The following is a 27,681-nucleotide window of genomic DNA, read 5'->3' as shown; positions in this document are numbered from 1 at the left end:
CATAAAGGTCAAATTTCTTTATTTTTTTAAATAGAACAATCCGGTTTTTTCTATTTTAATGCACTCAAGTGTAAAAAATAAGGCAAATTCATGTATACTTTCCTATACCTTACCGTTATCCAGATATTAAATTTTTCTGTAAATGCAGGTGTGCTCTAAATTCTATTTTGACATACAAGCACTAAGAAATAAAAAATTATTTTTTTTTATCTCGTCAAGGTTTGTAAAAAAAATCATATCAAATTGTATTTACTCCAAGATCTCTTACGGCTACACGTATTGATGCTTCTGGATAAGCAGTAAAATAATCAACAACATTAATTTCGGCATTATTATTGTCAATAACTGGTTTAATTCGATTAACTTTTGCTTCAAATGAACCGTATAGATTCAAATTGTTGAGGATTCTTTCAACAGTATGCGAGTTTGGTCGTGGTCCATCTGAATATCTTGCAGCAAATAAAGTATATGTTTTTATAACAACTTTGTCACATTCACTATGTATTAAAAGCAAATTTACATAATCTTCATTATTAAATTGAGAACGAGCCGTTTTAACGATTTTAACAATTGACTCATGACAGTAAATGAATGTCATTTATTCCAAAGCCTACTAAAAAATTGTTAAAAAAAACTTGTTAAAAAATAAAATAATAATTTAAAACCTCAAATATCTCGGAAACGACTAAAAGTCGGAATAGGATTAGTAAATACAATTTGATTTGATTTTTTTTACAGACCTTGACAAGATAAAGAAAAATACTTTTTTATGTCTTAGTGCTTGTATCAACGGGTCAAAATAAAATTTAGACACTAAAAATTTACAGAATACATTTAATATCTGGATAACGGTAAGGTTTAGGTATAGGAATGAATTTGCCTTGTTTTTTACTCCTGAATACATTAAAAAAGAAAAAACCGGATTGTTCTATTTAAAAAAAAAGAAAAGAAATTTGATATTTATGAAGTTAAATTTTGAACACTTTTTATACACATCTTGTATAAAATGAAAAATTTTTTTACATAGATTCCTTGCTAAAAGGAACCGAACAGAAACAATTTTCATACCTTTCAAGAGTATCCTCGTAAAAAAATAATTTATAAGGGTCTGCAACGGTAAAATTTTTTACAAAAAAATTGATAACTCAAAAAGTATGCATTTTTCGAAAAACGTTTCTAGACAAAAGAATACTAAAAATTTTCGTAGATTTCAAAAATGTATTAATATACAGGATGTTCCATTTAAAACAACAAAGTTACAGTCCGGTTCTACCGGAAGTCGGCCATCTTTAAAAATATTATAGTTAAAAAGATTGTATCCGAAAACCCAAACGTAGAAATTTTCTATAAGTATTTTGCCATATACAGATAGTTTTAACTCTTAGTGGGACACCCTGTATAAAAATCGAATTGAAGGGGAAAAAGTCCTCGTGAAATTTTTGAATTACTTTTTGACGACGTAATTTTGGAGCACATCGTCAGTGAGAGCTCAAAATTTGCTGCTCAAACTAACAACCATCAATTTTTTTTTATCCACCAAATGATTGAAAAAATTCTTGGGTATTTTTTTGTTGTACTACAGGAAAAATGTACTGGAGCGACGATGAAGATATTTGTATACCAGTCGTTAGAACATATATGTCTAGAAATCGCTATCTTGAAATAAAAAAAATCTCCATTTCGCAAATAAGAAATGGAGGATGTAAATAAGAAGTTCATGACATTTGGAGTGTTCAACCAGAAACTAAGTATTGATGAGCAATTGGTAAGATACTTCGGACGCCATTACCTCAAACAATTCATCAGAGGAAAACCTATAAGATTCGGGTTCAAAATGTGGGCTCTATGTTGTTCGGTTAGCGGTTATTATTACATTTTGAGGTTTATGAAGGAAAAAGAACGGAAGCACCTGAAGTATCATATGGATTAGGAGGAGACGTCGTAATGAGGTTGATTTCAAAAGTTGAAAATCCTCGACTAAATAGCTTTTACTTTGACAACAAGTTTTTCGTTGGTCTATAAACTTCTAGAAATGAGCATAGGCGCAACAGGCAGAAGTAGATTTGATAGAATGAATAGTTACCCAATAAAGAATGAGAAAGATATGAAAAAAGAAGATCGAGGCGCATACGACTGTAGGTTTGACACCAAAAATAAAGTCTTAGGGGTAATATGGAAAGACAATAATTGTGTAAAAATGCTTTCCAACCATGAAAGCATAATACCTCTGTCAAAAGCTTATAGATGGTACAGAACAGAAAAAGCGAAAAAGTTTTCCTTAACCATATTAGATTTCAGAATATAATAAGTTTATGAGGGGAGTAGATTTGTTGGACTGGTGTCAGAAGCCAAACCACTTTGTATTGTATGTAACGAAGTTCTTGCCAACAGCAATTTAAAATCATTACTTCTTGTTGTAGAATTGAAAGATCTGGACAAGCGCCAAAAATTTAATTGGACCGTGTGCGAAAGATATCGTCAAATGTATGCTTGGGGAAAAGGCAGCAAAGAAAATTGAGCTAGTCTCCTGATCAAACAATACGGTGTTGCGTGGAATTAATGACTTTATGACTAATTATGTGGAGAACGAACTTTTAAAAATAATAAAATTGAATTATTTTGCTATTCAACTTGACGAAACGACAGATGTAACAAATGCCGCAGTCTTGCTTTTCTATGTTACATATCTTTTTACGAATATTGATGTACTATTTGCAAAACCTTTGAAAACCTACACAATTGGAGAAACGATTCTCGATATGATCAATGGGTATTTTGAAAAGAATGAAATAAGCTGGTCTTATTGTGTGGGTGTATATACAGATGGTGCAAAATCAATTTTCTGGTTTTGTGGCACGGTTGAAGAAGATCAATGGACTTATTGTTGTATTCATAGACAGGCTTTAGTATTGCCATCTATTCCGTATGCTTTGTGAAGTGGAAGTTTCTACGTTTCTTCACTACTTCACACTGATGTTAGATGGCTAGGTAAAGTTTTGACACGTTTGATAGAATTGAAGTCTGAAGTTTAAGCATTTTTTATTAATCATCCGTTTCATTTGTCTTCTTGTATATCCAATGTTCTTTGGCTGCAAAATTTTGCGTATTTAGCTGACATTTTTTGTAAATTAATTTAATTGAATATGTCTTTACAAGGCGAGGGTGTCACCAGTTTCAGTGTAGATAATAGAATTGAGACACCTTTTTAACAAAAAAATTAATTAAACTTGACGAGAACATTAAAAGGAGAATATGTGAATATCTGAACTATCTTCGATTAACTTTCGATGACTATTTTTCCAACAGATATACACCTCAAACAACTGGATACTTAATCCATTTCAACGAAATGTAAGTTCAGAAACCTCTCTAAATATACTGGTAAAAGAAAAACCCATAGAGTTATCTTCTGACAGTTCTCTAGAAGCAATTTTGAATTAACTTCTGGCTCAGCATACTAAGTAAATATCCTATTCTGTCAAAAAAAGCCATTGAAGTTCTATTACCATTTTGCACAACACAAAGATACAGAAACATGAATTGCTTTGTTTTATCAAACAGCGACAAATATACCATTAAGACTTTTTCCAAATGTAAAGCATAAAAACCAGTTTGTTAAATTTATCTTCTTTTTATAGCCATCATTTCAATCTTATTAATGTTTTATTTCATCTACAAAGAACTGCAGGCTAGATCAATTGATCATGCAAAAATCTGGAAGCAGACCACACGTAAATGCCCAGTCATTTCCATGGGCAGCGACCAAAAACGTCTAGGACCGTTGATAATAAGGGTGTGGAGGTACACATCACTGAGCGGGAGCAGTGGAATGATGATTCCAAGCTCGCTATGTTGATTGATGGAGCCACTAGGTACACAGATGGCTCCAGGAGGAATGACTTGGCCGGAGCAAGTTTCTGCAGAGGACACCCCAAGATAAACGAATCTTTTTCGCTTGGGGAACACGCTGCCATCTTCCAAGCCGAGGTATTCGCTGTGATGGAATGCAGACGCCACAGGAATACAGTAATATCAATCTGCTCAGACAGCAGACCTGCCATACAAGCTATAATGGTTGAAAAGCTCTAGGCTAGTGCTGGAGTGCAAGAGAGTCCTACAGAATCTGGCGAGTGATAGCTGCAAGATCCAACCCTTTTAGGTGCCCGGTCACTCGAGCAGCAAAGGCAACAACGAAGCGGACTCACTCGCCAGACTGGGATCAGCGAACCTACCAATGTGCTTAAAACCTATCCTTGGTGTGGCCAAAAGCGCTTCCATCGCGTATCTTAACGGTCTACTCGAAAGGCGGGCATGGCAGACATGGATGGAGACGCCTGGCATGAGATAAGCGAAGGCCCATATAGATGGACCCCGCGCCTCTCACACCAAGCAACTGCTCCAACTAAACAGGCGCGAAATCCGACTAGTGACCGGGCTTCTAACCGGACACTACCATCTAAGACGCCATGTCTACACCATGGGCATCATGAACGATCCAGAGTGCATGGAGGAGGATGAAATCACAAACCACTTTATCTGCGAGGGCCTTGCACTCATACGAGCGCGGTTTAAACACCTGGGCAAACCTCACAACTTGCCTAATGAAATCAAAGGGTTCAAGCCGAAGCGCCTGGTCAGCTTCTCAAGAGACATCGGCATTTGGTAACGTCAAGTGGGACACGACGTGCCGGCTCCCGGCGCCCACAGCTATGAACTATGTTTTATTTAAATGTTTCACGATTAATAGAATCAATTAATCTGCAATAAGAAAAATATATATTCTATCAAACTTTATTGCTTTTTTTAACTGTTATTAACGTTCTTCAGGTTTTTCAAATTTTTTCGAGAGAAAAAAGGTTGGGAAACACTGCTATAGAGTATGCATTATTTTGTATGAAAGTTTACAAATGGAAAAGCTATATAAAAGGTGAATGCATGACTGCCACTGCTGCTTAAAGATCATTGTCATTAAAAATTTTTAGACAAACTAAGAAGTAGAAACATATTTACAGAAAAGAATTTTTAATAAGTTTAAGAAAAATTAAAAACTCTAAATTAAATTGAAAATAAAATATCATTTACAGCAACAATTTCATTGAAAAGTCACTGTACTACTTCAACTATTTACTTCTTAGACATTAATCAAGAAATACTGCACTCATATATAACCACTGAAACATTGAAAATAAACAATAATCAAAATAAATAACATTTAATTTGAAATGTTACCTTCGAGTACATTATATTTTTATCCTGTAGGAATATGCACTTTAAACAATATATAATTTATCAATTTTTTTTACAATAAATGGTTCTACTTGCCAATATTGTAGTATCATCATGCGACAGAATAGACGGGTCCTCATTTATTAACTTTAAAAAACTGTCATTAGTAACTTCTCCACTGAAACATAAAATAAATGAGTTGCAAACAATTTACCGTTTTTGACATCTTTTGACTTTCAATCCACAAACTTTGCATTGTGGAGGTTATTTTTTATGTGAAAAATTTAGATCGATTCTAATCTACACTACTGCCGTCCGTTGATTCATAAAAAATAAACTAGAATTAGACACAAGTTTTTTCTAGATAATTGTAGAAGGCTTATAAACAATATAATTTTTTGATTATAAAAAAATCATAGTTATCTTGAAATAAGAACTTCAAAATAAGTTAAGAAGTTTGAACAAATATTCGAGGCTTGTGCATAAAATAAATTTTCCAACGAATTTTCACAATAGAAAACAGTTTATTACACATTTTTGGAAAGTTTAGACTTTCCTCTATTATAAAAAAAAATCGCCCCCCCCCCCAAAGTGTTTCTTCAATTTTGGGAAGAAATGGTAATTACGGGGACCAAATCTGGGTTGCAAGGGATTGTGAGACAGTAATACATTCAAATCAATTGTGACACAGGTATTGTACGAACCTCGTTGTCCTGATGGAGTCGCACTCTATTCGTGAGCAACCTAACATCAAAATTGGGAATGAATCCCCACTGGAAGAACGTTTTTTGCACATAAGATGAATTACAGTGCATAATTCGCATCTGGCATCACTATCAAATGTAAGCTTCATCTTTCACGGCTACCAAGAATAGAATGAACGTTGTAGACAGTTCGCCAGGGAGGGAACTGGGAGAAAGGGAGCCAAGCTACACGCCAATCTCGCCAAATCCCGCCTATTAGTGTTAATAGCGTGCGGTTTCCTTGGGAACCTTATTTTATGGACAACATTGTATACCATCAATCAATAAGTCATGACACGATATTTGAATTAATCTCCTTCAAACAATAACTCTTGAATAGCAATGCAAGGATTTAATCAACTTTTTGTGGCCTTAACAATATCAAGAATGGTGGGGAAACTTTTCCTTTTTTATTATTTTTAGTAAAAAGTCGTATTGGACTGAATCTGGTTATTAAGGCGAATTTAGACTTAGAGGCCAAAAACTCTGGAATACAAAGTGACTGATGACATAGCGCCTTGTACTTAAATAACTCATTTCCAATTTTAAATCGTTCATGCCACCATACCAAATTTGTATTTGAGACACTGTTTTGTGTGTTAATTTTCAAACTCAAAGCAGAAAAATTCTATATAAATAAAAAACTAAATAAATGTAAAGTACTTACAGTAAATATTTTTGATCCTCAACTGATAGAAGATCCGATTGATATGACATTTTCTTGCTAAAATTAACAAAAATTAATTTGAGCACCCTAAAAATGTAAAATAAATCAATAGAATTCAGAGAAACATTCATAATATAAACTTGTAGGTAGGATTTGGGCGTAAGAAAATATTAAGTAGATAACAAATGACTTTGAAATGATCAAATACATTATTGACAAATCAAAAGTATTTTCATAGAAAAGTAATTAATATACCCATCATTATTAAAGATTGTTCTTTAATCTCAGACACAACAGTCTCTGGAGAGACCTAACCTAACCAATATCATTCTCTTAAAGAGCAAATTATGAGAATATAGTTAGATACCTGCAAAATAAATTTTTAATACTACTGATTTCTATGCTCATCTCAGGTGGGATAAGTGATTTAAATAAATTTCTTGTTCAAAATAGAATATTAAGATGGAACTTCTGAAAAATGCAATTTGGTTTGTTAGTTACTACCATAAAATTCAATTCTAAATCATTATTATGAGGGATAATGCAAACCAGTTGATAAAAATAAAATATTGTAATACAACAGCAGATACAGTGAAATGTATTTCAAATGTCTTTTCAACAATCTACATTTGAGAATATAACATCCCATTCAACATTTTACATTTTCTGCCAAATTCTTTTATACACAATAGGGATTACATGTTCCATGTTACATGTAACTGGGCAGTTACCGTTATATGAACGATCCTATTTTGTGTTCCAACAGACTTGATACTTGGTTGATAGCAAATGCTGTTACAAGAGCCATGCATGGCCGGAGATTGCACAAAAAATATCATTTAAACTCTTTCAATAACCGTTCCAAGAATGGTCCAGATTGGGAGGTTAGAACAAACCTATAGTAACTTGAACAAATAATTTGTTGATACTCCACTTCAATCAAGGTCTATTTGAGCCACAAAATTTCATTTTTTGGACATTTTCTTTTCTAGAGGCAATATTTATATGCAATAACTTTGAGATTATCTTTTTTATTTGCTTACAATAATGCAATTTTATACCTATTACTTTGTGCCCTTTCGTTTCTGTTTGTTTATTAGAAAAAAATCTATGAAGAAAATTATAAGTAAATTGTTTCTAGTTTCATTGAAATTTGTATTTTGTTTATTTGGGGAACAAGACGAAAAGAACAGATATCTGTCTGGTTACATTTTCTTGGTACAAATTCAGTTTTAGCCAGGTCTGTTCTATCTACTCACTCCTTCCAGTAAACTATTCATTCCTTTCTTTCTGTAGCTGCTAAACTATACATCACTACATCTGAATATTACTAGATCAAATTACATCTACTATTAGACCATAGTTGAAAGCTGAGACAAACCAGCCTCCTCCAGATACGTTTCCTCGGGTTTTCCATACCAGAAATGTTTAGAGTTATTGTATTAGTTTTGTATTTGTTTGTTTCAAAGTCAACACATATTTTTTCAAAAAATATAATATTGTCTATATTTTTTATTAATCCTGACAATTTATATGAATTTGGTAGATCTTTTTAGACATATTTGTCTTTAAAAAACGGGTGTAGGCAACTTTTCCACCTTTTTATTTTTCTGTAAAATTTCTATTTGTTGAGAAAATTATGATGTCTAGGTAGATATTATTGTCTATTGAGTATAGGTTATCTATGTATCTATATATAAGTATGGCAGAATGCCACTTTTCACATTAATAGATCTTTGAGGTGTAAAATAAGTCATATTTAAATTCTACATGAAAAAATTCCTGGAAATTTTTGTTATATATGGTTGCATATATAATGCTCACGGTTTTCAAATTAAAGAGAATTCACTATGCAATCACTAATTATTCCAGAATTTCATTTTTTAAATAATTTCCTACCTATTATCTATTTTTGAGAAAATTCAATACAAAATTGTGGAAATTAAAGTTTATATACATTTAAAAAAGAAAATGATAGATACTAGTTACTAGAAACGAAATTTAATCACTTAATAACCTGCAAACTATATGTGGTTTTTAGATATATCCACTACCCCTATATTATATTTTCCTTAATAAAAATATATAATTATGGTTGAGATAACAATAAAGTTCATTCAATAAAGTGCTTCACTTATTTTTATATGTTTGAAATTCTTACTAGACAAGTTTTAATGATCTATTGATTTAAACAATAATTAAAAGTAAATAATAATGCAAATTTTGAAATTGAAAAAATAGTTAAGGATATACGTACTTACTGCTAATACAAGCTTTTAATATGACGGATTATGGAAGTTGAAATTAATTGTAAACTATTAAATTTACATAGATATTATTCAGTTTGCCTATCTCTCTCCTCCTTTCAAAATATCGACTTTGAAGTGTTAATTTACTTTACTTAATTTTCCCATACAGAACTACTACCTGACCCCATCCGAGACACGAACATTAAACTAATGGTTCCTAGTTCCTAACCACACTCTTTCATCAAATAAACAGAAAACCGCCATGCAAAATTGCGATGTTGCCGGACTCGAACCAATAATTACTAATAAAATGTTACTTTTACACATGAAGAATTTAGAATCGTAATGTTAATATTTCATACTTCTAAATGTTCTTGATTTTAGGTATCTTCTGTTTTAAAATTATTTTTTTTATAATTTTTGAAAGAAAGATATAAATTGACGTTGCAACTTGTCTTTATGAAAATAATATTTATCAAAATATGATATTGACACTGACAATTTGCGTATTTATATCAATCACCTGCATCATAAACATCAAAATAGAAACTTCTTTTTTCCTTAGTTCTTGCATCTCACATATGTAGCAATAATTAATTAAATTATTTGTAGTTTTATTAGAATTTACAAAATAGATCTATAAATTTTACTCAAATTAAGAAATAAGAAATTAAAAAAAGTTAATATTTTATATATGTAGTTAGTACTTATTGATAATAAATATTTGTCTGTATAATTATATGCCTATAAAAGTGAATTGCAGTCAAAAAAGATTTTTTTCGAAAGACAAAGTTAATTTTCCACTGTAAATTCGTTCGTATATCTTCTGGAGAATTTTTCGGCTTGGCAACGGTTATATAAACAACAGGTGCTTCTTTTTTTATCAAATAAGAGAAAAGAGAAGGAATACACGTTTCAAAAAAATGAAGTACGAAGAATACACATGACAAGTCTTTATTTATGATGCGTTATTGTAGTTGCTATGGTTTCTTTTTTCGAAACTCTCTACTGGTGTTATAAATAATTTGCGCAACACAATAATTTGTAACATTTATAACAGAATATGCTTTTCATAATATCAGAAATGAATGACATAAAGTATTAGTAATAACATTTTATCTATAATATTGAAAAATTTAGATGTGAAGTAAAAAAAGTAGGATATTATATAAAGAATCACTAAATTGTAGTAAAAGATATCAGGAGTATAATTAGGTTAATAATTTATTTGGCCTTGAACTGTACATTGACATATCACTAAAATGCATAACCTTAAACTTGAGTGTGAAGGTACTAAATTTAACCGAGTTTATACGTTTATAAATAAGAGATAAAAAGTGTGACTTTTTGACTTGCTTCTTATCAAAAGCAAGTTTTTACCAACGGCTACCAGTTTATTTCAGTATAGTTTAATCTTACAAGTGCCGGTGTTCGTTCGGTTTTGTTTAAATTAAAAATGGGGGGTAAATATACAAAATTAGATCCTATGCAAGTGGAAGTACCTGAAATAGATGCTTTGCTCAACAGAGATCCTTATTTAAAACCATATGAAAAAGAAATTCGAAGAAGGTAACAAAAGCATTTGACATTGAAAGGTCAATTATTAACTATTCATAGTATTCATTATACTTTTGAAATTTGTAAAAGTGAAGTAGTACTATGAAAATGAAAGTACTTTTTGAGGTGTAAAATTACTTGAATCAAAATTTATAAGTTGTTAAAATAATAATTCTAAATACACACTTTTTTTTCTAAGTCGACAAGCAAACTCCTTATATAATACTTGTTACTTAATTCTCCTATTGTGTGTGTTAGTGAATAAATGGCGCTGATTAGGAGAGTCTAATGTGAGCTCTTATTCATATGTTTTTTATTAAACACAAGGTTTTTTACATTTAAATTATTTTATAAATTTGAAATATTAATGTATTTTCTTTGTTATTTGATCTTTTCCATATTTTATGGCTTTGACGTTTTAATTTAACTTCATATAACATAAAGACTGAAGTTAAGTAAATATATTTTCCAAGCTTTTGAATACTTACATATCCATCATCTGGGACTGAAATTATATAAGTAATGTGTATAAATGTATGACAATAATAAAATTTTTATTTACAATAATTAATTAATATTTGTGGTGGCTTTGAGTTGTTTAAATTCTTGTAAAAATTTTAAATTCATAGGATTCAATATTCAAAGTGATGTTGAAAGAAATATTGAATAATTGAAATAAATTTCTTTAATTTTTTATTTCTTAGACCTTTTGATATATTCTAAATGTTCTTGATAAAAAGAAGAAGAAAAGTCAAAATGTCAAATTTTATCTTTCTTTCGAAAATTATTGAAAAAAACTAATTATAAAACAGAAAAGACCTAAAATCATGAACAATTAGAAGCATCAATTGAAATATTTATTCTAGTTACTATAGGAATTTTTATTAATTTTTAATTGGTTAGATCATGAATGATGTTGAATTTTTATGGGTTAGTAAATTCAGTATTGAACCTATAATAACTAAAGATATTTCAAATAAAACTATGTTATCCAATATTGATTACATATCCTCTTTCATACAAAATGAACAAGAAAGAAATGTCGTTATAGTAAAAGCAACCAAAATTTTAACTAACCACATTCGTGAATCAAAACAATCTTCGGTTTTTAGAGATCAATTATATAAAACCAATAATTTTTTCAAAGAAAATCCAAACTTAATAGTCATACCATCTGACAAAGATAATATCACAGTAATTATGGAGGAACAACAATATTTAGATTTATCCAAAGAACTAATCTACAATAATACATCATACAAAGAACTTAATAATGACCCAACTCTTAAAACAACTAATAATTGTAACAATTTATTAAAAAAATTTAACAAAAAGAAATTGACAAGGAAACCCAGAAGAAATTAACAAATTATAACGGTATTTCTGCTGAATTCTACTGTTTACCAAAAATTCATAAACCTAATCTGTAGCTAGACCCATTGTAGGATCAATTAACACTCACATTACCCTTAAAAATCGGTTAACTGAAATTTTGACTAAATCTTATGATTATCAAAATGTTTATTATATAAAAGACTCCTTTAAAATCAAAGAAACTTTTAATAATTTGATATTATCACAGAATTATGTATTATTAGGATTGGATGTAATATAAGTGAAACTTGCAAACTTAATAAAGAAACTATTAGAATTAATAACATTCATTTTCAACAATACATATTTCTCTTATATAATAAAAATTACCAATAAATTTTTGGAACACCAATGGGTCTTCAATATCCCCTATATTAGCAGATTATGTATCCTTCAAATTATTCTTCATTAAAAAGTATGTTGATGATATTGTATCCCTTCTTTATAATGAAATTGATAATTTACTACTTTATTTCAATATTTTCGATCCCTATATGCAATTTACTATAGAAAAGGAGAATTCTGAAAAATCTACCTTTTCTTGATACTAAATTTATAAGAAACGAAGATAACAAAATTTTAACTGACTGGTATAGGAAACCAATAAGTTCTGGAAAATATATCAATTATCATTCATATCACTCACGTAACACTAAAATTAATTTAGTCAAACAGATGAAAAATAAAGTATCTTTTGAAACGAATTTTGTATAACACATCTGACACTGACTTAAACATTGAATCATCGTTATTTCTAACATTTCTATTCCACAAATTTATACACCTTTACCATATATAAAATCAGTTACCCCTAAATTTTCTGGAATCTTCAAACAACACAATATTAAAATAGCATAACAGTCAAACCCTTAATATTCAATAATGTATTGTTACTAAAATAAAATATAAAACATCAATCAATAAATTACCTAACATAGTATAAAATACCTTGTTTAAATTGTGACAAAAAGTACATTGGTCAGTCGAAAAGGTCACTCATCAATCGGATAACTTCCCACAAGAGCGATATATTTGGATAACGTATTATGTCCTTTTTGACTTATACTAATATCATATTTATTGAAATAATTCGATAATTGTTGGAAGGAATAGGAAGTAAAAATAATATTCTTACCATCAATAACATTTATTGCATACATAAGTTGAATTCCTTCTAATTAGTAAATACTGTTCTCAATCTATTTTTTGATAATTACTAAATATAAATACTTTTAGATATGCATGTTTCAAAGACATCGAGGATTCCATTGAAGTTAATGGTGGAGGCTTAGATAATTTCACAAAAGCTTACAAATATTATGGAATAAATGTTCAACCCGATAACACGATAATTTGCCGAGAATGGGCTCCAGGAGCCAAGCAATTGTTCCTAGCAGGAGAATTCAGTGAGTGTAATAAATTAGTTTAAAGTTTGAAACATTTACCATTAAAATAGTAAGTGCTATATTCTTTCTGTAGTCATATTAGTTTTCATTTATTTTCGAATCAATAATTCAAATATTTCAACTGGCCTAGGCCAAACCAACGATGTCAAATCTACCCCCTAGTAATTTCTCGCCATAAATAATTAGAAGTGTTACGTTATAGTTTATGATTGTTTTAAAGATGTCACGCGAAAATTTAAACATGCGAAAGATTTGAACAAGATGATGCCAAAAGCGATTTGCAAGGATTTGTTCTGTCGCATTCAGAGCGAATATGACTCATAATCACCGGAGATGAGATCTGGACATCTGGACAAACGAAGATATTCAATAGTAGCAACGGAAGGCAATGTTGCTCTTTTGTCTAATATCCATAATCCACAAAAAGTAACTGGACAGTCTTTATATTGGGTTGTCTTGGAGCGTTTAAAGGTACATACCACTCTCACTTCAAAAACTCGCCGGCTAACCTAACCTAAGTTAGTTTATGTCATTCGACGGTACTCTGGTATCACACCTGAAGAAAATCTTGTACCTCATCGTTCCTGAAGAAAGTCATATGTGACTTAGTACAGTATTTCCAAAAAGATGAAATCATTATTTTGGCGAGGCGATGAGTTTTTGAAGCGAGGCAGGTGGCATTTGACGACACTCTGGCAGTACTCTACATCACACCATAGTTAAGCACTCTGCTCGTTAATGCATAGGTCTTCGACCCTTGTCCTTATGCCCCTGTAAGCTCAACTGTCAAGACATAGACCGGGTAGAAACGTACACATATCTTGGAACCACAGTAAACGCAAAATGTGACCAGGCATCATATAAATATGATCACTAGAGCATGAGAGTTTGAGCTGCGTTTAACAACATGAAGAAACTATATATCAGCAAAGATATTTCTTTACAACTAAAATTGAGAGTGCTACATATTTTTCTGTTTTGTTTTATGGTGTGGAGGCTTGGACCACAACCGAGGGTACTTTAAAATGACTGGAAACTTTTGAAATGTAGATATATTTTGGAAATATACTGGACGGAGCACATGGAAGTTATGCAGATACTAGGGAGACTCGTCTTTACAGTAAAAAGAAACGGGAACTGGAGTATTTTGGCCACATACTAAGACGTGACAAATACCGTCATTTACAGTTAATTGTCCATGGCAAAAATTATAGTAAGAGGGAACCAAGGAGAAGACGACATTCATGGTTGCACACCCTACACCAGTGGTTTGGAGTGTCATCTGTCGATCTGTTTAAAAACGCTGTAAACAAGATAAGAATAGCCCTGTTAATAGCCAACGCTCCCAACGTATAAGGCAATGAAAGAAGAGGAAGACGCCCAAATTTCCCGTCAAATTTAGCACTCTATTCTAAATCATTAAAGCACTTCATTTTAGGTCGAATCCTACCAGACACCGTCACCATAAAACGTGAAAGCACTTCTTTAAGATCAAAACATTACAGCGCAGTGATGAGAACTATTTTTCTGTGACACCTAAACTCTTACAAACATCAAACTCATTTTGTTTTTACCTTATATTAATGACCTCGTCGTTTATAGGAACGTTCATTCAGAACTTCACTGCTGATATAAGGGAAAAAATCAACAGTTAGTTGGTCTTAGAAAATCGAAATTTTTGAAAAAAAAATCCTTCGATCAGGCCCGAGTTTATTATGTATTCTAAAAGCTGTATAAATTTCATTAAAATCTACTAAGCGGTTTTCGAGTTACAGTTGTCACCAGTTCAAAAACATAGTTTTGAGATAAACGCGTTTAAAGTTTCACAATAGATTTATGTACAAAAATACGAATTATTAAATTACTTACAATGAGTCATCTATTCCTGGGCCATATAATAGTTCTTCAGCCATTGTGAAAGTTTCCAAAACATCAATTTGCTGTGCTTCCCGAGTGTTGTCGTTGGCGCGCTGATCTGCCACTTTCACACGTGCAGCATCCATTTTTTCTGAGCGCTTTGAAGTGCCCGAGCTCTCTTTGTTATTTGTTGAATAACTCAAAAACTAATTATCGGATCAACTTGAAATTTTCAGAAAATATTTTTAAGATATTACACTTAACTAAAATGCAAAAAAATTGATTTTTTGAAAATTCTGACTACCCCTAACCCCATAAGAGCCAATCAGTATATTTTGAGATGTAACGAAACTAGAGGTGTCCGAGCTGGTAACACCGCATTTTCAAACACCATCCTTAAGTAGTGAGATCTGACTGCAGTTCAGATGATGCTACCAAAGAGTTAATAATGGTACATTCGATGTACCATCAAAATATTGTCAAGAAAAATTGTGGGCGCTATAATTTACTGTAATTTCAAGATCGGTTTATGTGAACAACAAATTCTTGAACGGTTGGTGTGAAAGTCGTTCACGAACAACTGTTTTGCTGGTACATAATGTAAAAGTCATCAAACGTCCACCCTATTTGCACGTTTTTTGGTCACTTCTGGTTATTATTGTTGAGAGAGAGAAGAAAAGGATGAGGTAATGATACAATTCGATGAAAACGAACCCATCAATTTACCTATTACCACCCAAGAATATGATGAAGCTCTTTTAAGCCTGAAAGAAACGTCACCAGGACCAGATGAAATACCAATTGTCTTCTTGAAACATCTCCCCTTAATTGCCCACGAATACATCCTTAACCTGTTCAATACCATCTGGCTGCAGCATAACTTTCCTAAAAAATGGCGTGAATCCATAATAATTCCTATACTGAAACCACAAACCATTAGAACCCATCCTGAATCCTATAGACCTATATCACTCACATGTGCTATGTGCAAACTAATGGAAAAAATAATAAACAACAGACTGCTCTGGACTCTAGAAAAAAGAAACCTTATTATACCGGAACAAAGCGGATTTAGACAACAAAGATCAGCCCTGGATAACATAATAGAAATCAACGAAGCATTTGCCCTAAAAAGCAACTGTCTAGCTATTTTCTTTGACATTAACCGAGCTTTTGACACTGCAAGGCATGATTACATTATAAAAAAATTATACGAATTCAACATACATGGTCACTGCCTGGATTTTATCAAAAACTTCCTGAGAAATCGAACATTTAAAGTTAAAACCAACGGCATCACCTCCGAAAAAACATATTTTAATAATGGTGTACCCCAAGGATCAATCATAAGTTCCACACTCTTTATCATCGCAATCAACGACATCCTGAAAAACTTAAAGTTGCCAGTAAAAGCTCGACAGATGACTTAGTTGTTTACTGTAAAGGAAAAAATATTAAAAACCTCTTCTCACAAAGTCAAGCTTTTATCCATAACTTAGAACTGTGGTCACAAAAAACTGGTTTTAATTTTTCAACTACAAAGACTCGCTATATTCTTTTCTCAAGACAAAAGAACATACCAAACAAACCGGTACTGAAACTTTATAATGAAGACATAAAAATGGAAACAGCAATAAAATTTCTCGGAATACTATTCGACCACACACTAAGCTGAAACTACCATATTAGAAACCTTCTCCTAGCTTGCAACAAACGACTGAACTTACTGAAAACGCTAACGAACAAAGAATGGGGTGCAGATCGACAAACATTACTAACATTGTACCGAACACTTATTCGATCAAAACTGGATTATGGATCAATTGTATATTCAACAGCAAACAAATCGCTACTGAAAAAACTCGACAGCTTTCACAACTCAGCCTTACGTTTGATAACAGGTGCATTCAAAACAACACCAGTGGAAAGTCTGTACTGCGAATCAGGGGAACTATCATTGGGAGACAGAATAATATATTTGAGCCTTACATATGCAGCCAAACTAAAATCCAATCCTTCCAATCCGACCCTCCAAAACTGCTTCTCCAAGAAATTCCCAAATCTTTTTTCAAATAAACCCAGAACCCCCAAACCTTTCTATGCTAGAATTCGATCATATCTAAGCGAATTAAATTTCTTTATTCCTGAATGCCTTCCTATCGAATCTTCTCCAACTCCACCATGGACAATAAGAAGCACGAAATTCATTACCCATCTCACTTCTTTCGACAAACACCACACCAACCATAAGCTAATCGAAGGACACTTAAATAACATACTCAATGAGTACAAAAACTTTGTACATATTTACACAGACGCATCAATATCTCAAGACGGTACGGGGATCGCAATCATTACACTAACCTCCAAATATATGATAAAAACTCCTCAAATCCTATCCATTTTCACTGCTGAATTATACGCAATATATCGAGCTACCCACTTCGCCGCTTCATCAAACGAGCCTAATCATGTCATACTCACAGACTCTCTTAGCTCAATCCAAAGTCTTCAAAAAATTCACACCACAAATCCATTAGTAATCAAAATCAAGCAACAACTGCAATACATACAAGACAACAACAAAAAAATAGTATTCTGTTGGATCCCCTCACACATTGGAATAAAAGGAAACGAAGAGGCAGACCTGACGGCTAAGGAAGCTGTAATTAGTGATAGTGCGGAGTGCGTGAACTTTTTAACTAGTAACGATATTAAAACAATCTTAAAGCGTAAAGTGTTTAATGAATGGGAGATCAAATGGTCAACATCCACACACAAACTTCGTGAAGTGAAAGAGTCAATAAAACCATGGTCAATACTATCGAAAAATCGCAGAGATGAAGTTCTTCTAACCCGTCTGCGTCTAGGCCATACGCGACTGACGCACAGCTACTTATTTGATGCGAAACCCGAACCAAAATGTAGCAACTGCAATTGCAAATGAACTATAAAACACATAATCGCAGAATGTCCATCTCTTAACTCAGAAAGATCATCATCAAATCTACCACTCGGAACAATACGTGAAATTTTAGGACCAAAATACAACATTACTTACCTTAAAAATTACCTTAAACAGATCTCTATCATAAAATTAATTTAACAATTATTCATAGATTAAATACTTAATCTTTACTAAATCGCTAATAACCAGTACATATACGGTTGATGCGAATTTTGTAATAAAAAAAAATGATGCTGATGATAAAAAACGTGATGCATGTGACTTATATACAACAGAATTTTAAAATAAAACAGTATTTTATCAATTTCTTCTGATGTAATGTTCTTGGAATTAATCATTTATCTAATCACATGGACTGGATGGAGTTTGAACGACTTCTGTGTCGTAGTTTCAAGTTAAACTAAATGGTATAGCAATTTTTATTCATCAATGGCATACAAAATTGTTTTCAGAGTGATACACACAGTCAAACTGTTTTTTCTGTAGCAAAAGAAGTCATGGCTAGCTTAAACGTTATTGAAAGTTGTTGGGTCCACTGTACCAGCTTTACAAATCATGGATGTGTGTGTTACTTCTACAAAAATATGATATGATTTTCAAAGTACAAGATAAAACATTGATGTAGTACTAGATTAGAACTTGCGTTTTAATACCTGCTCCACAAAACATCATTGTTGCAAGAAGGTTGTCTGTATTTATGGCTTGTCGGTTTTTAATCTACTTACTAATGGAATTAGTGAAATTATTTCCAAATTTTACCTCATAAATACAAAAAAAAAGTACGTTCCTGAACACATCGCCACAAATTCCATGACTTGTGTGCCCTTTTCTTTCTTATTTTTTTTGAACTTTCAATTAGAGAATTTTATTTGGTTACTTTGTTTTGTATTGGTAATGTTCTTATTTATTTAAACACCGTGAAACTCACTTAAGTAATTTATTTGTACACCAATGTTAAGTAGACTGAACTATTCACTAACACTTACAAAAGAACTATCCTTAACACACTAATTTATTTAAATACAACGTTTGGTTTACTTTCCACTATCTCGATGAATCCACTATGACATAAAATTGTTCACTGACTCCCCTGCTGCTAGACTCTTTTATATACATTATAATCACTTTGCAGAATCTTTCAATTTCTAAAAATTTCGTAATTTGCAGTAAATACACAAAAAGGCCTTCATAGAAATTGTATCTATAAAAACAGTTACAAAAACAATGTAATTAGCCCATTTCTAAATACTACCACATAAATACAAAACTTTCAACTTGTTGGAGACTTTTATTTGGTTAATTTCGTTTGTATTGGAATGTTCTTATTTATTTAAACAGTTTTTAATCACAAAACGGTTGGGTGAATTTATACACACGGTGTACCTCACTTACGTAATTTATTTGTAGACCAATGTTAAGTAGACTAAACTATTCATTTACACTTACCACTAAACTTCCTTAATGCACTAATTTATTTAAATACAACGTTTGGTTCACTTTTAACTATCCCGATGTATTCACTATTAGATGAAATTGTTTACTGCTTTCTCTTTAATTTTTACCGTAGAGTGGTCAGTAATGTCGAATAGTAATCTCCAGTTATTGTTCTACCCTTATCCAAAAAATCAATCATAATTACTCTGTGTCAATCCCAGAAACTGAAGCAAGAACTTTTCCAGTAGTTTTTTGGACACGAAACTTCTTGGAGAACTAGTGTCGCCATTCCAGCGATTATTGCTTTGTTTCTGGATCGTTTTCAAATCGAACATAGATCGAACGCGATGCTTCTACCCTTCTACCCCATCGTAACCTTGACCAACCACATGATAATATTCAAGTCCATGCTTTTTCAGAGCTGTAATAATAAGATTTGTGAGACCGTTGGAATGTACTCAAGCAACCCAGAAACTTCCAAAAAACTGCGCTTAGATGGCACTAGGCGCTACTATTTATATTCAAATGTAATAATTTAACTCTCTTCACTCCTCGTTTTTTTTTCGGTATAATTTTCGGTATAATATTAGGTAATATTTTGCTTATTCCGGGGGGTTGAACCTCCAAAACCCTCCCTTTGGCTACGCCCGTGCCTTTGGACATCTTGTAAAGAGATTATTTAAAAAACAAAGTTTCTAAGATCAGACCAGTGAATGTTAAAGAGCTCAAAGCGAATTAGAACTTTCAAAACAAACTTCGATCGCTTATAACATATCGTCAACTAGTCAGTGAATATTTTCTTATACTTAAATTCAACAAACTCTCTTTGTATTTAATGCACCTACTGTGAATATATGTTAGTCACAGTACACAACAAATATCATCTATCCATCCACTGGCTTGGTAAATATTATTTGGTATTTTTACTATTACAATCGTACACTTTTTTGGTTTTGGTTTATCAAATTAAACAACACCGATGATGTATTGTCTTCATTTAAACGAGAACTTTCCAATGTTATTAATCTGAATAAGTAGAAGTTATTTGGAATATCCTAGAACTCACAGTTAACACGTAGATTTCCTCTCTTTCTAGATGGTTGGAATCGTGATAGTCATCCATACAACAAATTAGAGTTTGGAAAATGGGAATTGATACTACCACCAAATTCAGATGGCTCACCAGTTATCAAACATTTATCTGAACTCAAGGTATGCTTTTCCTAGTAACGAATCTAATGATATTTAGAATCACATGTTAATGTATGATCAATATAATCTAGTTTTGTGAATAAAGATCGAAAAATTAACCAAGCTGGGCAAATCCTGTAGAGTGCTCATTTAAATTTTAATCTCGAATGCTATTTGAAAATGTTCTGGGAAAAAATGTTTCCAAAGTTCCAAATTGTCGATTTGGAAATTGCTAATTACTCTGCTTTGCTTTTGAAGTTGCATTCTTTTGAAGAACAAATCATTTAGCAACAGAGCGGAGAGCCCCCTCACAGACTTTTGAAAGTTCAATAATATTTAAGTGGCCAATTTGATCTTTTGAAGTGCACCAATTTCATAACCATCAAATCGTCTTAGATTTAACACCCTTGGCAACGAAGGAAATTGTTAAAATATTGTCAAGTTAGGTCACTTGAAACACATATATTAAAAAGTAACCGTTCAAGCTAGATCATTCAAATCAACGCCATATTTTGGGTCTGCGTCTATTATACAATATCCACAGAAATGAAACATTTAAATTTATATAATTTCTTTTTTTGGGGCGTCTCAAGTCACCTCCACAGGGGTGGTAACTTGAGACACAATATAAATTGTGTTTTAGAATTGAGACATCAAAAATCATTTTTAAAAAATGTATCGAGCATTTTTAAAAAGTAGTGTTTTTTTTTAAAGAAAAACTGCGTCTTTTAATACTACTTGTTTATTATGTAATAAAAGTACAAACGTTTTGGAAAAGATAAATAAATAAATAAAAAACATTTTTCGGTTACCCGATAGATATAAAAATTATATAAAAAAGAAACTTTCCAAGGACCTGAAAGAAATCTAAAGAATAAAGTAAAAGTATATTTGCCGCGATGAATAGATACAGGAACTAACTTTGACAATCTTTGTGTTGCCTCGACATCTGTAATGTCTTTAACCTTAGGAAAAATAATTTTTTTTGTAATTTGCTGACTGGCGCATAAAGCTGCACGTGAATACAAAATTTGGCTTTGTTACAGTTACTTTTCCCTGTAAGCTTCTTCAAAAACTTTGGTTTGTGTGGAGTTTTGTATGAAAATTCCACTAAAACAAAGTCTCTAGCCTTTGGTTCTACTGGATTTATCTCATCAACATCCCTGTCAGAAGAAATTTCGTTAAATTCGAGATCTTCATCATGTGACGAATCATCATAATCTTTGTAGGTCCTGACTCATTTTTTTCTCTTTGGTGATGGTACTGGGTTTACATTCTGACTTAGATCGGGTAATTCTTCTTCAATGTTTTCTTGAATAGTATCGCTAATATTAACATTTTGAATACTTGAATTTTTTTTCTTCTTACAGTAGTGGAGGTTACTTCAGAATAAAGATTGCTTAAGGCTTGACATCATGCAAGACAACGTGCAATAAATTACATGGAATTTATTGCAAGGTCAATATATTGCATTTTATTTAATATTTGTGTGCGATTTATGTTCTCTTTCGCACTTGCAACATTATCGGTTTGATGCCATTTTTATTGCGTGTATGTTGCAATTCTTAGGAGAAATGAGTTTCTGATCTGCTAATACTACGTCTCTCGCCATTTATTTCTTAATTATCTTTTATTTTGGTTAGTAGTTTTTTTGTATGTTTTCTCGTCTTATTCTATAGCTAAACTCATATTTCCCATTTTTCTATCTAGCCAGGGTCTGGCCCACCATCGCCTGAGTGCTCTTTTCTGTCCATCAGACTCCAAAAATAAAGTAGCACCCGATATAATAAATATTTTGATTGCCAGTGATGCCCTGACCACTTTTTTCTCGTTTGCTTTACCTAGTTTTGTTATTTTCATTCATAAATCTCACACAAATATTAAATAAAATGTAATATTAGTCCGGTCAATTTAGACATTCGAAGTTACATGCTGATAATCGCGAAAAACCCATTTTTTCACCTTTGACCTTCACTCTTATTTTTTTGTCTAATTTGACCGGACTATATATTGACCTTGCTATTATTCTCGTCCAGTTTTTCTAAACATTGTTTCAATAATTTGGGGAATCAATTTTTTGACACTACACCCCTATTTTTTAACTTCCAATTCAAAAACGTACTTATCCAACTCCGTTTAAAAGCCTAAAATAAGCCACATCTAATGGTTGACATAAGTCTGTGCTGTTGGGGGAAGTAAGATGAATATTATCTTATATAATGACCGCATTTGTTGCTCAAAAGTGTATTGTTCTATCACGGCGATGTGCCTGCCAATCCGGCCGCTATTTTGCAGAAAAATGGAACACATGATGACAAACTTGTATTTTGGGAAGCTTGCGAAAAATTATTTTTCTTTGGATATTTTGAAAAAATTAGAAACTTGCTGAGCTAAGAGTGTAGAGTTAAAAGAAGATTGAAACATCTTTCTCATTGAAAATTGACTTCTGTCAAACAGTCCTCATATATATGCTTGACAAAATATGGGTTAAACATTATATAATCTGAATATTTATTATTTAGGTGGTAGTTCAAAACTGGGAAGGGCATAAAGAAGATAGATTGTCACCATATGCAACATACGTTGTTGAACCACCCAAGAATGAAGGAACCATTTATAGACATAAATTCTGGAATCCGCCACAAACTGAGGTATGTACATCAATTTTAATTAGACTGTACCGACTCTTAAAAAAGTCATTTTTTAAAAACACTATTATTAATTACAATTTTCACAAGTTTGGCGACCACCGTTTAAAAATACTTAATATAGGTTTACATTTTCTCCAAATAAACTCCCTCCATAAAGCAATAATCCGTTCACACCTGACGGATCGAAAACTGTCTCCAAGTAACCTTCTTAATGTCCACATAGCATACAATCAATCTTTCACGATATACCTGACTTTGGAAAAAACCAAAACCTTCTACCTACTTTTTGTTCCATACTTACACGAATTCAGGGGCCCAGAGGCTATTGGAATCGTAAAGAAATTCATTCTGCCTCGAGAGAGCGAAGCGATGCTGCGCCGTTTCCATAGATTTAGCTAATTTTAGTTAAATCTTTCGTTGTATATTTTTTTGTGTATATAGTTCGGTTGATGTATTATGGTAGTTTTGAGTTATCGAACTTTGTTTATCGTGCTACCTCTTCACTACACTCGACACTAACAATAACGCCCATAACTGGGACGCGTAACCTCTGGAAAATTCCGCAAGGTTTTTATGATACGACGTGTCACCAGAAATTACTTTTACGCTCGACATGTCGCTGCTAAATATTAGTTCCTGAACGTGAGTTTGGTTATTTTGTCGATGAGATGTCCATCCTGAGCAAGTACAAAAAGATGCATAGATCACATCGGGGACGCCAGTTATGGGTACTAGACTTAGTCTCGAGAGTAGTGAAGAGGTAGCACGATAAACAAAGTTCGATAACTCAAAACTACCATAATACATCAACCGAACTATATACACAAAAATATATACAACGAAGGATTAGACTACGTCGCGCGAATCTCCGAAAACGGCGCAGCATCGCTTCGAGATTCGATTGTTTCGCCCTCCACGATTCCAAACGCTTCGCATGGTTTCGTGTAAGTATGGAACAAAGAGCAGGGAGAAGGTTTTGGTTTTTCCCAAAGTCGGGTATATCGTGGAGGATTAATTTAATTGTATGCTATTTGGACATTAAGAAGGTTACTTGGAAATTCGTGGGCCAGGTATCGGTCCGTCAGGTGTGGACGGATTATCGTTTTATTGAGAAAGAATTGTCTAATTTCTGCGTCGAATGTTTCTTTAACTTTGCTGAATTAGCAAATCCAGCATCTGATATAATTTGTTTTGTGTTCAGCATTCAATAAAGTTTGGTTAATCTAACATAAGCAAGTACAATTTACTGTAATTAGTGTCAAACAGTTTATCGACTTTTAACTCTTTATATTTGAGTGTGAACGTTTCACCAAGGTGCCTGATTAGCCTTTCAAACGACATTGGCCTTTGAACGTTTTAAATAGAGCACGATTAGCCTATCAGGATGCTTATGTGCGCAAATTTTTCACAGAATTTTCTTTTCAAAACTAATAAACATTTCTACTGATTTTGAGTGGTACTCGGCTGCAATAGGTCTCAATATTGTTTTATATAATTTTAGTTTTACCAATCATTTGTAACATGCCTGTTCTTCGAACATTATGAATATTTCTTTGTTCACGTATTGTAGCACTGATTTATTTATTCTAAAATTTGAATTTTTGAAGGAATTAATTTGTTATCGACCACCCACTCCATTTAAAGAATTCACTGAAACTCCAATTTCGATGCTAAATCGTCCTCTATCTATCTACATTCTAAAAGTGTATAAATCAGTAAAGTAAATTTAGTAAAATTTGTGGTGATATTATTCTTTAGATTCGCTGTTTCTCTTATATCATGATATCATGTTGCTTTATATATATATATATATATATATATATATATATATATATATATATATTCACTCGTTTTTAGCATTTTTTCAGCATGTTGTTGTAGTTTTTTCTTAGCACTTTGACGATTATTTTGTACTTTATAATTTTTTGAACATAATGGACACAAAACTTTAGATCCAAATCCTTTAGCAACAGCGCAAATAGCGTGGATTGCACATCCACATTCTCTACATGTACGAGCCTCGCATACCCAATGATATCTCAAATATTTCCGATTGCTATTTAGACAATGTATAGATTTCCTAGGAAATGTGTATAATATAATTTATTTTACACATTTCCGTGCGATTTTAGGAATTACATACATTTCCTAGGAATTATATACAGTGACGTATTACATACATTTCCGGTAACATATATATTGCTCAAAAAATTCCAGTTATCTTTATTAATTTCCTTTTGTTTTAAGCAAATTTTGTATAATAGTTCGTAGTACGAGGATGGTCTCAAAAGTACCCGATCCAACCAAAAAAACACAAAAATATTGGAAAAAATACCTTCGATACCCTTTTTATAATAAGAATCGTCAAACTCATCAAAATAACCATTAACTGCCGACATCATCTCTTCATTGTTGGGAAATCTTTGACTACCGAGTCACTTTTTCTAGTATGGGAACAGAAAACAATCCAAGGAGATGAATCAGGTGAATAGGGTGCATGAGGTAGTAATTCAATTTTTAATTCATTAATTTTGGCCGGATGTGTGAGCTGGTGCATTATCTTGATGAAACAACACTTTCTTCACATAGTATTCGCCATTGATAGCTTTTCTTTTTGAAGATAGTCAATGAAAATTATCCCAAAAAACCTACGCCATGACCTTGCCTACAAATGGAACGGTCTTTGCCTTTTTTTGGAGCTAGTTCTCCCTCTTCAATCCATTGTTTTGATTGTTCTTTTGTTTCGGGTTTAAAGTGATAGATCCACTTTTCATTCATGGTTATGAACGCCGTAAAATTCGGCTTTATTTCTGTGAAACATTGTCAAACACTCGGAAAAATCTTCACGGCACTGGTTTTGTAACATTGTGAGCAAACGCGGCACCCATCTTAAGCACAGCTTTCTCATGTCCAAATTTTCAGTTAATATACGATGTACCGCACTTTTTGGAATGTCTACTATGTCTGCTAGCTCGCGCACTTTCAGTCGACGATCATTCAGTATCGCATTATGATTTTCTAGAGTTGTGACCTCATTTGGTCGATCACTGCGATGCTGGTCATCGCAGGTTGTACGACCTCGTTTTGATAACGAAGGAGCAATCTCTCCCAGAGTAGAATCTAGTTCAACATTTATATTGGTTGGGCTAATGCCTTTCAATTAAAAGTATTATATCACATAATGATGACCAATTTTTTCCATGTTCACAAATTCACTGAAAACGTTCACTCTTGATAGCTGCCAAATAAATACTAAACAACGTAGCGTCTTCAAACTTGAAACGTATGCTGTATAGATTATGTACTTTCTAATACAGTGGTATTTTCCAAGTAACTACCGCATCTCTAGGTATCGCTACTTTCGCAGATGATAATGTCTTCAGATACAAACCCTACAAGAAAAACTACAATACCACCTTAATGTTCTATAAGAATGGCTACATCAGTGGAGAATGAAACTCAACACTGACAAATCACGTTCACCACAAAACGAGGTGTGACCGCAAGTGACCATTAACGATATGCCGATTCCAGTAAAAACAGAAGTCAAATACCTCGGGCCTTGGACCAAAAGTTAACTTGTAAGAAACACATACAAGCTAAAAAACTAAACTAAAGCTAAAACTTCAAAATATGAACCGGCTAATCGGCAGTTAACAATGGAAAATAAGATACTTATGTACAAAATCATCCAAAAATCAATTAACCGTACTTACTGATTCGCCCTCGTAGTTTATACAAATACAGTCCAGTTTTGGTTGCCTAATAGTAGGCGACCTATGATTTCAATGCCATTGAAGAATCTCTTTAGACACTCGTGAGATGGCAGGAGAGAAGAATGCGTTGACAACGAACACGCATGTGAAGAGACCCATCAGTGGATGGTGGCCGTCTCAAGTCATTTAGCAAGAAATTATATCATTTACTTATTATTCTGTATTTTTTGAGTAGATTGTACATTAGCTATTAAATTAAAAAAAAAATCTCTAGGTATTTATGTGACCATCTTCGTATAGAACTAATAGAATATTCTATTCGTTCTGTTTCCCATATAAATAAAAAATACGAATTTACACTAAAACTATTAACAAAATAAAAAAAATGGCTTGTTACACATTGAAAAATAGCATCAATTGCCAGCAGCTAGCCTAGCTTCGTTCTTCGGATTTAATTCATTTTTTTCAATAATTATTGAGCTAAAATCGAGTTCAGTATTTATTGTATATGTAGCAATACTGTTTTCTTTGTACATCACAATATATTTCGTTTTTTCATTATATATTAAAAATCCTGCAGTGCGTGCAACTTTAAATTAGAAGATTTTTTGCTCTTGACAGATTCATATCATCAACGTATGC

General features: G+C 32.4%; 2 protein-coding genes across 8 annotated transcripts in view; one reads left to right on the top strand and one right to left on the bottom strand.

Annotated features, from left to right (window-relative positions):
• LOC130447589 (cellular tumor antigen p53) overlaps positions 1-9,174 on the bottom strand; it is a 39,480-nt gene extending 30,306 nt beyond the window's left edge. For 2 of the 7 annotated variants that reach the window (XM_056784483.1, XM_056784478.1), the window contains exons 1-3: positions 8,894-9,174; positions 6,637-6,723; positions 5,323-5,404 (exon numbers count right to left, since the gene is read on the bottom strand). In XM_056784483.1, coding sequence (XP_056640461.1) covers positions 5,323-5,404; positions 6,637-6,686 — 132 coding nt within the window. In that variant the 5' untranslated portion in view covers positions 6,687-6,723; positions 8,894-9,174. The remainder of the gene's footprint in view (positions 1-5,322; positions 5,405-6,636; positions 6,724-8,893) is intronic. The other 5 variants (XM_056784482.1, XM_056784485.1, XM_056784479.1 and 2 more) reach the window with 4 other exon arrangements.
• A 952-nt stretch (positions 9,175-10,126) lies between these two features.
• The window catches only part of LOC130447801 (1,4-alpha-glucan-branching enzyme), a 31,522-nt gene continuing 13,967 nt past the window's right edge, over positions 10,127-27,681 (top strand). The window contains exons 1-4 of the mRNA XM_056784823.1: positions 10,127-10,454; positions 13,053-13,222; positions 20,578-20,693; positions 23,195-23,323. Coding sequence (XP_056640801.1) covers positions 10,342-10,454; positions 13,053-13,222; positions 20,578-20,693; positions 23,195-23,323 — 528 coding nt within the window. The 5' untranslated portion in view covers positions 10,127-10,341. The remainder of the gene's footprint in view (positions 10,455-13,052; positions 13,223-20,577; positions 20,694-23,194; positions 23,324-27,681) is intronic.

This window comes from Diorhabda sublineata, chromosome 8 (genome assembly GCF_026230105.1).
Source record: "Diorhabda sublineata isolate icDioSubl1.1 chromosome 8, icDioSubl1.1, whole genome shotgun sequence".
In the NCBI taxonomy this organism is placed as follows: Eukaryota; Metazoa; Arthropoda; class Insecta; order Coleoptera; family Chrysomelidae; genus Diorhabda; species Diorhabda sublineata.
The sequence above is the reverse complement of the archived record's forward strand: the minus strand, read 5'-3'. Positions and strand labels throughout refer to the sequence as shown.